This window comes from Orycteropus afer, unplaced genomic scaffold (assembly GCF_000298275.1).
Source record: "Orycteropus afer afer isolate SDZICR_OR568_19922 unplaced genomic scaffold, OryAfe1.0 scaffold00123, whole genome shotgun sequence".
Taxonomy (NCBI): domain Eukaryota; kingdom Metazoa; phylum Chordata; class Mammalia; order Tubulidentata; family Orycteropodidae; genus Orycteropus; species Orycteropus afer.
In genome coordinates, this window is record NW_006921710.1 from 1,162,287 (window position 1) to 1,179,643 (window position 17,357).

Consider the following 17,357-nt stretch of genomic DNA (forward strand, 5'->3'; position numbering starts at 1 on the left):
TCCTTCCCTTCAAGGCTCAGGGGTCCAAGATTATCTTCTGTGTCTGTGTTAATTGGTTTCCCTTTTCTTTGTTGAAGTGGGTGTGTACAGTCCTTCTGCCTAGACCGCCATCTTGCCAGAACTCCCTCTGGGTTCTCAATTCTATTTCACTAGTCTATGTGACTGTCACTTTACCAATACCAGGCTGTTTTGACTACTGTAGCTGTATAGTAGGTTTTGAGATCTGAGTGTGTGAAACCTCGTACTTGGTTCTTCTTCGGTAGTGCTTTTCTTATCTAAGGACTCTTTCCTTTCTGTATGAAATTAGTGATTGGTTGGTGATGTAGTCCCTAAGGCATTTGACTGCTAACCAGAGGTTGATGGTTCAAACCCACCAGCCACTCCTTGGAAGGAAGATTGGGCAGTCTACTTCCGTAGATATATACTGCCTCGGAAACCCAGGGAGGGGTTGCTGTGAGTCAAATCGACTCAATGGCAGTGAGTTTGTTTTTTTTCAATGTTTTTAAAGAGTGTTGATGGAATCTGGATCGGGATTGCATTGAATGTATAGATTGCTTTGGGTTGGTATTGACGTTTTCACAATGTTCTGTCTTCCTATCCATGAGCATGATATGTTCTTCCATTTATGTAGATCTCTTACAGTTTTTTGTAGTGTTTTGTAGTTTTCTTTGTAAAGGTGTTTTCTGTCCTGTTAAGATTTATTCCCAATTATTTTATCTTTTTGATAGTTATTGTAAATGGTATTGATTTCCTTATTTGCTTTTCAGAGATCTCTTTGCTGGTGTAGAGGAATCCAACTGATTTTTTTATGTTGATCATGTATCCTGCCACCAGGCTAAATCTTTCAGTAAATTCCAGTAGCTTTCTTTCTGAGTCTCTTGGGTTTTTTATGTGTAGGCTCATACCATCTGCAGATAGGGATATTTTATTTCTTCCTTTCCAATTTGGATGCTTTTGATTTCCCTTTCTTGTCTTAGTGCCCTGGCTAGGATTTCCAGTGCAGTGTTGAATAGAAATATAGTGATAGAGGTCATCCTTGTCTGATTCCTTTTCACAGGAGGAATAGTTTCAGTCTCTGTCCATTGAGAATAACGTTAGCTGTTGGTTTTGCTTATATGCCCTTAATAATGTTGAGGAATTTTCCTTCTATTCCTATTTTGGGGAGTTTTTATCAGGAATGGGTGTTGGATTTTATCACATATCTTTTATGTATCGATTGATATGATCATGTACTTCTTTTCCTTTATTTTACTTATGTGATGCATTGCTTTGATTGTTTTTCTAATGTTGAAGCATCCTTGCATACCTAGTATGAATCCTAGTTGGTTATGATGTATTATATTTTTGATATGTTTGGGAATCTATTGACTAGGATTTCGTTGAAGATTTTTATGGCCATATTCATGAGGGATACCGGTCTGTAGTTTTTTTTTTTTTGTTGCTTCTTTGCCTGATTGTGGTATCAGGGTTATGCTTGCTTCACAAAATCAATTTGGGAGGATTCCATCTTTTTCTGTGTTCTGGAATAGTTCGATTCTGTGTTCTGGAATAGTTTGAGTAGGATTGATCTCAGCTCTTCTCTGAATGTTTGGTAGAATTCTCCAGTGAAACCATCTGTGTGCTAGGACTTTTTTTTTTTTGTAATTTTTTTTTATGACCTGTTAAATTTCTTCTTTTGATATGGGTCTGTGCAGATTTTTTACCTCAGTCTGTTAGTTTGTGTAAGCAGTATGTTTCTAAGAAATCTGTCCATTTCTTCTAGGTTTTCAAATTTGTTGGAGTACAGGTCTTCATGTTGTTGTTGTTATGTGCCATTGAGTTGCTTCTGACTCATAATGACCCCTCCTTGGGTTTCCGAGGCAGTATCACTACAGAAGTAGATTGCCCAACCTTCTTTCCGAGGAGTGGCTGTTGGCTTTGAACCACCAGACTTCTGGTTAGCAGTCAAGTAAGTGCCTTAGGCACTATGCTACCGGAGCTCCTATAAGTCTATAGAGTATCCTGATATTATCCTTTTTATTTCAGTTAGTTCTGTTGTGATACCACCCATTTCATTTCTCATTCGTGTTATTTGCATCTTCTCCTCCTTCCCTTTTTTAAGTTTGCCAGTGGCTTGTCAATTTCATTAATGTTTTCAAAGAACCAACTTCTAGGCTTTTTGATTTTTTTTATATTGTCTTTCCATTCTATAAGTTCTTTCTTCTGTAAATTGTAATATGTAATAATTGGATATTTCTACTTGAGAGGAGACACCTCGTTTGAATTTTCTGTATATAGGTATCCTAAGATGAATTTGCAACCTCTTAAAGAATATGTTTAAATTCTTAATTACTGATGATAATTACTGGGACAGTTATGAATATAAAATTCGTATATTTCTCCTACTCTGTAATTAGAATACCGCTGGCAGAAGCGTCAGTGGAATCTTGAATGGGATAGAGGGTGAGTAGTGGGACTTACTGGATATATAGCAGTAATAGTTTTTTTTTGTTGTTGTTTGTTTGTTTTTAATTGTGATTTATGTGAAAGTTTACAGAGCAGATTGGTTTTCCATTCAACAGTCCATACACTTGGTTGTGTGGTGTTTACTGTAATCCCCATCCTATAACAGCATTCCATCATTCTTCCTGCACCTACCCCTTCTTTCTGTTTTTTTTTCCCCATCTCCACTTTCTTGCCTTCCTAGCTGTATCCCTGGGCAACTCCATATGCTTGATTTTTCTAATGAGTGCATACCCGCCTGATATTACTGTTTATACCTTATAGGCCTGTCTGTTGTTTGGCTGATAGTTGAGTTGTGGAGGTTAAATTTAGTTCCTAACTTGAAGGGTGTCTGAGGGCCATGGTCTTGGGAGTTTCACCTGTCTTCATCAGACCAGTAAGCCTGTTCTTTTTTATGATTTTGAGTTTTGTTTCAATTTGCCCCCACTCCATCAAGAGTGGTCTGTCCCTTCAGAGTGGTCAGGGGTGGTAGCCAGGCACCATCTAGTTCTTCTGGTCTCAGGAGAATGGAGGATGGGGTTCATGTACTCCAGGACTCCTTTGGAGTAATTGCTTCCTGCGTCCTTGATTTTCTTCACTCTTCTTTCCTCCAAATGAGGAGAGACCAATAAATAGTTGCCCCTTAGATGGCCCCTCACAAGCTTGTAAGACTTCATTTGCTACTTACCAAAGCAGGATGTAGAATGTTATCTTTGTGGACTGCATTATGCCAATTGACCTTAGAGTCCCCCAAGACTCATGGGGTTTGGTTATGACTAAGACATTTTCATAACTTTGTCCTCTGTATGAGCTGCTTCATTCATGGATATATTTGTAGCACATATAAATACATAGGTAGAGATAGCCTCTGTTAAGCCAGTATATATCATGGATATAGTCTCATTCACTTTGATGGAAATTAGTCAATCACAAAAGGACAGTTACTGGATGAGATCACTACTTTAAATTAAAGTTAAGAAAAGGTTTACATGCAGAAAGAACTGTTCTTTGAAGGTTACCAGAGGTGGGAGGGAAAATCACCAACTAGAGGGTGGTGGTGGTGGTGGTTGTTATGTGCTGTCAAGTCGGACCCGATTCATAGCGACCCCTCCTTGGGTTTCCGAGGCAGTATCACTACGGGAGTAGATTGCTCCATCTTCCTTCCAAGGAGTGGCTGGTGGGTTTGAACCATCAGCCTTCTGGTTAACAGTCAGGTGCCTTAGGCACTAGACACATACTAACTTGGGTGAAAGGAAAGGCAATGTATAGTAAGGGGAAGGTCAGCGTAAAATGTTCAAGGCTGTAGGAAGCGTAGGGAGGAGCACAAGAGTTAAAGGCAACAAAGGTGAATACTATTATATATGCAGTCCTGTAATAATGATAATAACTAATTTATGAGTGGATACATAGATAGACACTCAATCTGAACAGGGGTGGGAAGCAGTAATGTTTTTATAGATTAAGCTTGGAAGAATATTCTGAGTAAGTTTCTCTAACATCTGTTTATTTCATAAGTCCAAAACACATTATCACTTTTTTGTATACTGGTTATAAATAAATCAAACAATTCATAAGTCTTTAAAATAAAAAGCTTAAATCTTCTTTCTGACCTCTTTGATTCCCTGGATCAACATAAAATCTTTGTATTTTTTTTGGAAAGTACTACAAGTTCATTGTAGAACATTTAGATAATATCAGCAGTAAAATAAGCATTATCCACAATTCCCATCATTCAGAGATAATCCCATTAACATTTTGGTGTAGATTTACACCATCGGGGTCCTCTGTATAAAGGTCCACTCTTATCTGCAAATTGTATCAGACCAAGTCTAGGGAGGCTGAGATGTTCTGCTTCTGATCCTAAATGTGTGGTAGTTAAGCCCACTCCACATGCCAACTGTATCTTGTAAAAACCTTAGCTTTCCTTCTCCAGCTGCCGGTATAGCTCTTTTTTTCTTATCCCCATTTACCCATGGTTAGGTCAGTGGTTACTGACCCCTTCTCTCTCTTTCATCCCCATTCACCCAGAGCTAAGTCAGTGGGTACCATCCCTTTATCTGTTTGTTTGGTGCAATTATCTTTTGGGACAACTTGGAAACTCCAGGGAAAAGGCTATTTTTAATCTAGCAGAAAAAATGATTCAAACACATAGAGTAAGGTCCTGGAGGGGTCTTGATGCAGAGCTTTTGTGTCCTTAAGGAAAAGAGCTTACACTTCTGAGAGCAGATGTTCACTTCACCACTGAGGAAGCTCCACTGAGTGTTCATCTTATAAGACTTTTATTGGCCTCACCATGTGGCCATGATAGATTACATCGTGCCTTGTGAAGCTTAGTCAGCATTGTGGCCCCCAGTAGGTCCCTCTTGGTCTGGTCAACCCCCACTCATCCATACCTTGCAATATTATACTTCCAGACTTTGTACTTTAAGAATTGTGTTGTGTGTATAAGAGGTGGGATCATTTTACCTATGTTATGATGTTTTTCTTTCATTTGGTAAATTTTTTTAGTAATAATGTATTTTTAGTGAAAGTTTACACAGAAAATTAGGTTTCCATTTACCAAATTTCTGTATAAATTATTCACTGATATTGGTTACATTTTTCACAGTGTGTTAACATTCTCATCATTTTTCCATTCCAGTTGTTCTATTTCTAGTAATCTAGTTTCCTTGAGCCATTACCTTTTCAACTTTGCTTTATAATAATTGTTGACTATTTGATCTCATACAGGTGATTTTTTTTTTTAAAGGAGTGTATTACTCATAGGTGATATTCTTTATTTTATGAGCAAATTTGTTATTTAGCTTTTCTAAAAGGTTACCTTAGGATAGTTTCAGTTCAGGTGACAAGGTTTCTCAGGATGACAATATCAAGAAGTCCTCTAGTCTCAACTGGTCCAGTACGTCTGGACTTTGTAAGAATTTGAGTTCTGTTCTGTGTTTTCCCCCTATTCTGTCAGGATCCATCTATTGTGATCAGAACAGTTGGTACCATATCAGAACAGTTGGTAGTGGTAGCCAAGCACCATCTAGTTCTGGTCTCAGGGTAGATGATGCCTTAGTTCATGTAGACTATTAGTTCTGTAGACTAATTTCATCTCTGAGTCTTTGATTTCCTTCTTTTCTTTCTTTTTTGCTCCTGAACAATAGAGAGCAATAGCAAGCTTCTTAGATGACCTCTTGGAAGCTTTTAAGACCTCAGACACTACTCACCAAATTAGATGGTAGAATATAAGCCTTCAAACCTAGAAAGCCTATCCCTCAAGATGTCTGATTGTGTCTAAGCAGTATCTTCCACACATGCGTCACACACACGTATACATACCTATACACATTTATGCATACATACATACATATGTAATTACACACCTAATATTTGGTTGTTGAAAAATTGTATATGTCGTAACGTTTACCCAAAATGCCCTTTTTTTGTGTGTACCTCTTAGTAACATCATATACCTTGGTCATGCTCTGCACACTTCACCCACAAGAAGTATCATACTGTTTTCCATAGTTGTACTGTTACAGTGCTACCAGCAGTGGATAAGTGCTCCATTCTCCCCATCATCCTTGTCAGCATTTTTTTTTTTTTTTTTAAAGCAGTGCCATTTTTGCAGGGGTGATATAGTATCTCATTGTAGTTTTGACTTGCATCTCTCTAATGGCTAATGATCATGGGCTTCTTTTCATGTATTTGTTGGCCACTTGCATGTCTTCTTTGATGAAATATCTGTTCATGTCCTTTGCCCATTTTTAATTGGTTTGTCTTTTTATTATTGAGTCATTAATTATATTTTAAAAATAGACCCTTACTGGATATGTCATTCCTGGAAATTTTTTCCCAGTTTATAAGTTCTAGGTTCTTCTTAATCTTCTGATAGTCTTTTGATGAGCCCTAAGTATTTTATTTTTATAACTCCAAGTTACCTAATTTATCTTAAGTTGTTATGCATTTATAATTGTGTTGGAAATCAGCAAATATTTTTTTACTTTATACTATCTAATTGTAGATGATTCTCGATGATAGGTATGTAGCTATGAAGAAGAAAAATTCCTACTTTCATGAAGCTTACATTCAACTTGACTTATTTTCACTCACTATATTGTAAAGACTTTTCTTTGTTATTAAATAGCAATAGTATATTTAACAGCTATAGTTATTCCGTCATAACAATGTGCCATAGTTCATTTAATGAAATATTTAGTACATTTTTTACAGTTTTTATGTATTATAAACACTCTGAAGAAATTCCATTGCTAGATCAAACAATATACATGCTTTTTTGTAACTAAATTTTATTAATTTTGTTGTTGTTGAGAACATACATGCAAAACATACACCAACTCAACAGTTTCTGCATGTACAATTTAGTGACACTGATTGCATTCTGAGTTGTGCAGCCATTCTCACCCTTCTTTTCTGAGTTGTTCCTCTCTCGTTAATATAAACTCATTGCTCCCTAAGGTTCCTATCTAATCTTTTGAATTGCTGTTGTCAATTTGATTCTGTAGAGATCGTTCTTAAAAGAGCGTAATGCTTAAGACTTTTTTTTTACCTAGTTACGCTAAACTGTTGTTTGGTTTTAAGAAGACTTCAGGGGATATTTTCAGATTAAAGTTTAAAGATTATTTTAGGACAGTCATTTCAGAGGTTCCTACACTCTCTATGCCTTCAGAAAATCTGGACTCCATGAGACTTTCAAATTCTGTTCTGCGTTTTCCTGCTTTTGATTAGGATTCTTCTATGGAATCTTTGATGAAAATGTCCAGTAATGTAGGTGGGCACCATCCAGTTCTTGTGGTCTCATGGCAGAGGAGGCAATTGTTTATGGAGGCAGTTAGCCACATGTTCCATTTCCTCCTATTCCTGACTCTCTTCCTTCTGGTGTACCAGGTGAATAGAAACAAATTGTGCCTTGGATGGCTGCTTGCAAGCTTTTAACATCTCAGGTACTATGCAATGAACAGAAGCATTAAACACTTTATTAGGCTAACTAACTGTGATGTCCCATGAAACCTTGACACTAAATCTCCAAACCAAGGAACCAAATCCCACTGAGTTGTTTGCTTGTGAAGTACACACATTTTATGGCTTCTGCATATTACCTTCTGCCTACCAAAAAGGAATACCATTTTATCTTCTAACATCAGAATGTAAGAATGTGTATTTCCCTTACATTTGCTAATTTGAACATATTTTGCTAGTTTTATATGTGAAAAATTCATTTGAGGGTGTAGTTTTGGTCCCCACATGTTGACTGGTCATTTGCGTTCTTTTGATAATTGCCCGTTTGTCCTTTGTCTCTTAAAGAGATTTTTTTCCTGACTTGTAAAATAGGTGTAGATTTTTTTTCCCCCTCCAGTTTTCAGTTCATTGTTTGTAAAGCACACTCAGCAAAGAGAAAAAGGCATATGAGGTGAAGTCTGGAACAAACCAACTGTAAGCTTTTAAGAATCTTCACCATGTGGAGTCACACATGGTGATACTTCCAACATGAGTTGTGACAACATGCATGAAATATCTACCCAGGAGAGCTCATTAGAGACTTAGTATCCAAAGTTTTTATTGGGAGTTATTTACATAAATACCCTCTAACAGGTACCAAATTTCCAGGCTTCCAAGACAGGTATTCAGCATATACCGTATTTTTTGCACAGTTTAGGCACTGTGAGCCATTCTTGTTAGGGAATGGTAGGAAACCTCCCAAAATCCAAATTCTCAGACAATAGCCAAGGGCCAACCTTGTAAGCAAGCATTTCAAATTATGGCAGCATTGTGAATATGTTATCTACTTTTAATTATTTAGATTTTCTTTACTTTCTCTTAACAGTGTTGTAGAGTCTCCTGTGTAGAGAGGTTTTGCATGTTAATATCAGATAGCCAATCAGAGGTTTTGCATGTTAATAGCACCCAATCAGTGTTCAGATATCTAATTTTCTCATAAATATAAATAATGATACTTTCATCTTATTTGAATAAGGATCCAAATTAGATTCACCTGCTAACACTGTTTGATACATACTTTTAGTCTTTTTAAAAACTATAGGTTCTCTCATTCATGCCTCCTCCCCGCAATTTTAATTTGTTGAATAAATTGAGTCCTTTATTCTGTAGAATTACTCACTGTATGGATTTTGCTGATTGTATCTCCATGGTATTTAGTATGTTTTGCTGTCTTCTGTCCTGTAAAATTGTTGTTAGATCTAGAGGCTTGATCAGATTTGGGTTTTATTTAATTTTTTTTGGTAAAAGTGTTTTGTAGGTGATGGTGTGTTCCTTCATTACCAAAGACCAAACTCACTGTCAAACTCTCTGCTGTTGAGTCAGATCCGACTCATAGTGACCCTTGCTTGGGTTTTCAAGGTAGTATCACTACGGAAGTAGATTGCCTAACCATCTTTCTGAGGAGTGACTGGTGGGTTTGAACTGCCAGCCTTCTGGTTAGCAGTCATATGCATTAGGGAGGTACAAAATACCTAGTTTTTCTTTAGTGATAATCATAAATGTTGATGTTTAATTCCAGGATTCATTCATTCATTATAGAAATTTCTCTACATCTACTACTGGATTACTCAGTATCACATACTGTAAGAAACAAAAGCAGAATAAATGCTTGGTTCTTTTTCCAAATAATGAAAGTGCAAGTGCTAGTGAGTAATGAGGTTTATTTATTTATTTATTTAATCTTAAATATCAGTATGAACTCGTGGATTTAAATACATCTGTGTTTCAGTCCAGTGTAGTTGGCTTCTTTAAGTTGGCTGGTGTGCCCTATGGACAGGGCCCTAGTGGTCTTTGAGCTCTTTCTGGCTGTTTTGTATGACAGGATGTTACAGATTCATCGTATTTATTTTTCTACCCCACAGCTGACCTTGCAACTTTCTAAGACGCCTTGGTGTCTTTTAGTAGAGAATAATATTTCGTGACCAATCTAGGCATACTTCTATCCATGAACATGGAATATCTCTCCATTTATTTAGATCTTTGTAGGTTGACTCAATTTTTCTTACAGTCTTTCAAAGAACAAAAGGTTTAGTTTTGATGACATTCAGTTTCTGTTCTTTTTTCCCCCTCTTTTATGGTTCATACTTCTCGTCCCCTAAGAAATCTTTGCCTAATCCATGGTTACAAAATTTTCTTCTAACAGTTTTGCCTTTTAATTCATATTTAGGTCGATGATCCAGTTGAAATTAATTTTTCTCTAAGATAACCATGTATAGGGTTCCCCCCCCCAATATCTAATTCTTCTAGTGATACTTGTTGAAAAGGTTATCCTTTCCCCATTGAATAACTTTGGCACTTTTGTGGAAAGATCAGTTGACTTTGATTGTGGATGTATCTTTTCCATTGATCTGTATATCTACTTTATACAGATTCCACAGTTTTTCTTTGTTATTGTAACTGCTTTAATTTTGAAAGTGAAGAGAAAAGAATCTGTTGATTAAAAACTAAACTAAACCTAAAGGAGAGAAACTTTATTAGCTATTTTTGAATACTATGAATTCATCTGTTTTGACTTGTAGCTGTTTTTAAGAGAAATTCTATAACACTGTAGAATTAATTAATACTTGAATTTTTTTAATTAGATTACACTACAAAGTTCTTTAGTGCTCTATACTTATTTAAACTTAGTACAAAGGTTTAATTTCCTTTAAGTTAAGCTTTTGAAGTAATTTTGTTAGAGTTTTGTAAATGTTGACTTACTGTTGTTTTATAGTTTATCTTGAGGAAAATGATCTGGCTAAACAGCTTCACCCAAAGGAAAATGATTTGGTGTTTTTGGTTCCTGAAAGGCTAAATGGAGAGAACGATATGCAAAGAAATCTCATGCAAGATCCCTATGAATATTATTGTGGTTATGTTTATAAATTTCGCCGTACTTCAGTCAGTAAGTAAATAATGAGCATTGAAAATTAATCTGTTTGATAAGTTAGAGAAGCTTATTTCCTAATTTTCCTCTAAATTATACTTTATCAGCCATGTAGTTGATAGACATTTACCAGATGTGTAATTGCTGTACTGATTACTTGTCATTCAGAGTCCTTTTCCTACACTCACCTGGAAAAGACCCAATATTTATTGCTATAGTTTTCTGATGTAAAATCTTTCTTTTATGATAGTCCTTTCCTTTTGGTATATTCTTTCATCTGTCATAGTGTTTGTTACTGCATAAAGGACATGGAGGTGGCATTCTCTGACCTCCTCCAACCTCAAGAAGGGGAGACAGAGTCACCATCAACAGCCCAAACATTATTCCTATGAGGCCAGACATGCCGCCACCCTGCAGCCTTTTTACCAGTTGTGACACCAACCATCTCCCACAGCCATTACTGGTTCTCTGCTGGGTTCGATAATTTCTTTCAGTGGCCACACACAACTCACATACAATACTCACAATTTTGGAGTTTATTAGGGAAGTAACAGGCTACAATTCAGGTTCAGGAACTCTCTTAGATACAGTTCTTCGATCAAGACATTCTTCCCTTTGCTGTGCCCTCAGACACACTTCTCTGGTCTGGGGCCTCTTGGCCTGGCCTCTGTCCTGCTTGGGCAAGTGTTACAAAGCTCTTTTAGCTCTGCCAATAAGTACACCTAGCTGCATGCTATCCCAGCAAGCTTCCTGCCCAAAGGCAGTCAGCTTTCTCGCTCCGTGTGCAAGCCTACCACTCTGTCTTGTTGCTGCCACCATCTCTCAGCTGGGCTTCTCTGCCAGGAGTCTCTGCCAAGGAGGTCCAGCACAAGGATCTCAGGTCCAAGGATGAGCTCCACTTTACTCCACCTCTGGCTGTTCTCTCTTGAACCAGTGAGATCCCCCTTTCTGCCTCTAGGAGGGTTCATTTTAAGCCCGGCAGAGTGACAAAACTAACCATTCCCAACATTAGAGTTTCATACACCTTATTTGCATGGTCCCATCCTGTAATCTGGTGGGAATCACAGAGACCATAACTAGAAAAGCCATAACAAGTAACTTCACCACAGTTATAAAATAGATAATTTACAGACCATCTGTTATACCTTAAGTCATATTCCAGCCTTGGTTTTAGGGCTAATTACTCTGGGTCATTTATAGCACTTACCACCATCTGGCAGGTTTATTTAATTATCTGTTTCCTCTTCCTCGAAAATAAGCTTTTTGAGGACAGGACCATTGGTTGATTCTTAGGAGGCATTAAATTAATATTTATGAATGAATAATTAAATAAATACATAAAAACATAAGCTATAAAATACCTAATTCTAAATAACCTTTTTAACTGGACAGCAGTATTTATTGGTAAATGCAATTGCTTTTTATTCTTCTTGATAATAGTGCGTAATGGGAAATCCGAGTGTTCCCTTTCTATCCAGACTCAAGACAATTTGCCAGTAAATGTAAATGAGCTTGTGAAATGTATTGTAATCAGTTCTCTGGTAACTACACAAAGGAAGTTGAAAGCCATGTCTCTGTTGAGTGGTCGAAACCAACTGGCCAGAGCTATTCTGAATCCAAACCCCATGGACTTCTGTACAAAAGATTTACTAACTACAACATCTGAGAGAATTGTGAGTAATGATGATTGATACCAAGGAAAGTCATAAAATTTTATGTCAGAATGTTAAAACATCGTATTTTTAGCTGCTACATACTCCTGTATGTCTGTAACTAAAATGTATGCACTGTGACATTGTTTAGTACTTAGTTTTCTTTAAAGTGTGTATGTATGCCTTTAATATCACAAAGGATATAATTTAGTTAGTGTACCTCAGGAAACCAGTTCAGTACAAAAAAGAATTGAAAGTATGCTTGAAGAACAACATTAAAATGTTAGATCAGCATGCCCCTTAAATGTTTGTTAGGTTATTAAAATTCAGGAATAAGAGTAGATTTAATGAATTTATTTTACATTTGAATGATAGAGAAAAAATTGACAGGTAACACGCAGATGTGAAGATGAACTTGTCATTTTGTATTAACATTTATTTCTGCTGTAAGAACTGTATAAATTCCAGGAAACTAACATGGAGAAAGGAAACTAATTTTTTTTTAAACTCTTACTGGGTGCTAATAGCAGTAGGTGCCTGGGTGGCACAAAGATAGCCATGGTGGCACAGTGCTTAAAGTGCTTAGCAGCTAACTGAAAGGTCAGCACTTTGAACCTTCCAGCCAGTCATGGGAAAAAGATATGGCAGACTGCTTCCATAAAGATTTATAGGGTTTCTAAGGCTATGAGGAAGTTCTTCTCTGTCCTTTAAATCACTGTGAGTGGGAATCAACTCAAAAGCAACAGGATTTGGTTTACTGTGTGCTTAGAAGTTTCATATGCATTATCTCATTCAAATCTCACCCTTTAAGGAATCCCAGGTTTAATGGATGACAAGAGGTTAGGATTTTAGTAACCTAGCTGGTAAGTGAAACTGAGGTTTAAACTCAAATCTGACGCCAAAGTCCACATGTTCTTTCTACTACATCATACGGTGTTAAGAAAGAAATTGTGTTGAATAGTTAATTTTTATGTTAAAAGAAAGAATTAACTAAAATAGAACCATAGACTAGTTAGAAGATTAGGGAAGTAAATATAATTTATTTTGCTCTTTTTTGTAAGAATCACAAACACAAATACAGTTGTAGTATTTGTAAAATGGACTGAGAAGCCTGCAGATACTTGTAAATAATAGTTAACTTTACTTCTAGTAATGAAAGTAGCTCTTAGATTAAAAGGCACTTTGGGGTTTGGCCTGACCAAAACCAAAGCTGTTGCCTAGTGTAGATTAGAAGAAATTCAAATGATGTTTTTGATTATCTTCCTATCATGTGCCAGAAAAATACAACTCAAATGTCACTACTGTCTTTTATGTAGATTACCTACTTAAGAGATTTCAATGAAGACCAAAAGAAAGCAATAGAAACTGCCTATGGCATGGTGAAACACTCACCATCAGTTGCCAAAATCTGTCTGATTCATGGACCACCTGGAACAGGAAAATCAAAAACTATTGTTGGCCTCTTATATCGCCTACTGACAGAGGTAGAGTATGAGTGAGAGCATTGGGGCTGTTAATTGAATACATTGCTTTGTTTTACTTTACTTGAATTAACTGGCACATATAATTAAACATTAAAATTATTTTTCCTTTCACTTTTATGTTTATTTTTTATAATGTTATGTGGAACTGTAGCAGAGAAAGGGGTGTGGGGTGCAGAGGGAGTAAGAAGTAAAAAGAGCAGAAAACATTATTTCATGTGACACTAATCCTGAGGGCTAGAATGGCCTTATTCTGGCTTAATTATATGTCCCATCTAATGCCAGGAAATCATCTTGAATGTATTCCTGGGCTGCATTGTGGTTGGATTAAGTACTGATTAAAATAAGGGGATGGTAAGGTAAGGCTCACCATAATTATGATAAAATTTAATGCCAAAGTAATTTTACTGTCATTGTAAGATGTACGTGTTTTTACTTCTTTTTAACTATAATGGACACTTTTGAGCATACATGGAAGTAGAGAATAATTTTAAAAGTACATAATAGTTCTCATCAGTATTTTGTTTTGTTTTATGTATGTGTGGCACATTGTAGAACCAGAGGAAGGGATATTCAGATGAAAACTCCAATGCCAAAATCAAACAAAACCGTGTTCTTGTGTGTGCACCTTCCAATGCAGCTGTTGATGAACTTATGAAAAAAATTATCCTCGAATTCAAGGAAAAATGTAAAGACAAGAAGAATCCTATGGGTATGATCCTTATGTGGACTTTTAATTTGGTTTTTGTTTTGACGGAGAACAAGCCAGTCCTGGTAATAACTTCTGCTTACAGCTATAGCCCATATGTAGTCATAAATCATTTACTCTATGCCAGGCACTGTGCTAGGTACTGAGATTTCAACAGAAAAGTATGGTCCTTGACTAAAAGGAAACATACAGACTAATGAGGAAAGTAGACAAGTCATTGAGTAATTATGGTATAGAGCGACAAGTTCTATAATAGCGGTAAAATATGAGAAAGGACCCTTGATTCCGTCATGTGCAGGTTAGGGAGGCTTTTGGAGGAAATGGTATCTAAGATGAAACCTGAAGAGCACTTAGGAGTTAGCCATGGAAAGAAAGAAAGAAGGGCACTCTAGCAGATGTTATGATAAATAAAAAGGACCAGAAGCAGGGGAAGTTCAAATAGTTCAGTGTAAGTACAGTATAGTAAGTTCCATGATGGCAGTACCTGGCACTCAATTAGTGCTCAGTAGATTTAGTGACTGTAAAGCTGGGAGCATTAGTAGCTGGTAAAAGATAGGAATTTCAGTAAATATTGACTTACTGGAAATAATAAAAACAATAATAGTTCATAGTTATTGAGTGGTTATTGTATGTCAGTACTCAAAATAATCTTATCTATATTAGTTGGGAAGAGGAGAAATATTAAATACTATAGGAGTGAAAAAACTTTGCAGTAGAATTCATGGAATTGAAGAGCATTACCACAAATGATTCAGGAAGCTTAAGTGCAAATGTAAAATAATTTGTTTACTTAATCTTAAAACTTATTCTTCATATTGCCCATATGTGTTAAACTGTTTTTCCAAACTCCTATATCTTGTCTTCTCCACCAAGTTTTATTTTCCTTGGGGATATCTGACAATGCGGTTTATCAGTTAGGATTAGATTTGCTACAGATAATAGAGACTTTAAATACAGTAGCTTAAATATCATAATAGTTTCTTTCTTAAATGTCAAGAGGTAGGCAGTAGGCAGACCAGGACTGGTATGGTTACTCTGTTCCAGAGAGTCTTCTGGGACTCAGGCTCCTTTTAACTTGTTGCTCCACTGTCTGTGGCCTCCATTTCTTAGTGTGTACCTCTTCATGGTCAGAGATGGCTGTTGGATCTCTGGTAATGAAATCTTAGCAAGCATGAGGAAAATGAAGAGGGAACAAAAGGAACATACTAGTCATCTTTTAAGGAAGATTTTTACATGCTGCCAGTGGCACTTCTGTTTATTTTCTCCTGTCCAGAACTTTATTTACATGGCCATACCCAGTTATAAGGGAAGCTGGGACATGTCATCTTTGTTCTAGGGGATCATACATGTGTTATCCTTTTTCTTACATATATATAGAATTCATTTGTATCTTAAAATTCACAGTACATTCTCAGTCTGCAACTTGCTTTTTCTATTCACCATTATGTTTGTAAGATTTGAATTTTGTGTATAACTGTAATCATTCACATTAACTGCTATATGGTATTTTATTGTGAGTGTACAATTTATTCATTATCTGTTGACAGGAATTTAGATTATTTCCAATTTTAAACCATATTGCAGTAAACACATGTATATTTCTTCAGTGCAAATATAAAAATGTTAACTGCCTTGGATAAGTGAATTTTACTATGTAATACTATATACAACAGTTGAAAAGACAGTAAAAGTAATATAGTAAAGCCCTACATTCATTTTTTTTTTTTAATTTTATTTTGATTTGGGTGAAGATTTACAGAGTAAATTCACTTTTCATACAGCAGTTCACGTATACTTTGTCTCATGTCATTGACCAAAATTTACAATGCAACAGCTCCCCTCCCACTTCCTCCCCCATAGTTACCTCTTCCCAGTGTCCATCCCTCCATACTCTTCTGCGCCCTGAGCTGTCTCCCTGTGCATAAGCAGCCCTTCCTTCTCCCATGATTGTTCTCTCCAGGGTGTGTGTCTACTTGAGGTAAATGTTTAACTCATTTGCCTGTTCTTTGTTTGGCTGGAAACCACAGGTGTGGCTTCAATCCCAGACCTGAAGGGCAGCTAGGGGCCATAGTCTCAGTGGTTTCACCAGGCTCTATTGGACGAGCAAACCTGGTCCCCACCTTCTTTTTTTTTTTGCCTCCAAATGATTTTGAGTTTTGTTCCACATTGTATTCCCTCTCTATGCAGGATCTCGTACATCTCTTCCAAGTGGATGACAGTGGTAGCCGGGCACCATCTGGTTCTTCTGGTCTCATAGTTGTATAGGTTGCAGATCAGATGGTGTACCAGTCGCTAGGACTGATTGTTTCCATTCATTTGGTTTTCTTCTTTCTTCTTGACGAGGAGACACCCATTGTTGCATCTAGATGGCAGCTTGCTAGCTTTTGAGATCCCAGTCGCTACTCGCCAAAGTAGGAGGTGGAACAATGTTTTGTATAGTATGTTATGCCAATTGAGCCTGATGTCCCCTGCGACTATGGTCCCAAGCCCACAGGATGAACTACTCGGTCCCTCTGGGTAGCTGGCTGTGACCAAGCAATGACCATAACCTTGCCCCTTGTCAGCTCTACTATACACCTGGGAATTCTGATCATTCACATAAACTTATAGGACTATTCTACATTCGTATTTAGGTCTCTTGTGTTTACATGGGAGCTTTATAGGGCAGTGCTTTTCAATTTGTGTATTGTGATCAGATAGTGGATTATAAAATCAATTTAGGGAGACCACAACCAGCATACTTAAAGCTTTCAGATGAAATAGAAAAGAACAGAAGAGACTACAAAAGACCAGAGTACATTGCAGATAGTGTGGGTAAGTATTGTTTAATGAAACTTGTTTCAGTTGTGAGGTAGTGGTGTGTGTGTGTATTGGGTTTTGATACGAAATGTATTTCATCCTACAGTTTAAGATCTAAAGCATTATCTTAGTTATGAAGTGTTGCTGTAACAGAAATACACAAGTGAGTGGCTTTAACAAATAGAAATTTATTTTCTCACAGTTTGTTGTTGTGTGCCTTTGAGTCAATTCCTACTCATAGCAACCCAATGTGACTGAGTAGAACTTCCCCATAGGATTTCCTAGGCTGTAATCTTTATGGGGGGAGCTCTGGTAGCATAGTGGCTAAGGCACTTGACTGCTAACCAGAAGGCTGGCGGTTCAAA

At 36.8% G+C, this 17,357-nt stretch overlaps 1 protein-coding gene across 1 annotated transcript in view; it reads left to right on the forward strand.

The window, feature by feature from the left end:
- Positions 1-17,357, forward strand: part of SETX (senataxin) — a 129,306-nt gene that overhangs the window by 77,764 nt on the left and 34,185 nt on the right. The window contains exons 10-13 of the mRNA XM_007944204.2: positions 10,199-10,369; positions 11,792-12,024; positions 13,320-13,487; positions 14,040-14,196. Coding sequence (XP_007942395.1) covers positions 10,199-10,369; positions 11,792-12,024; positions 13,320-13,487; positions 14,040-14,196 — 729 coding nt within the window. The remainder of the gene's footprint in view (positions 1-10,198; positions 10,370-11,791; positions 12,025-13,319; positions 13,488-14,039; positions 14,197-17,357) is intronic.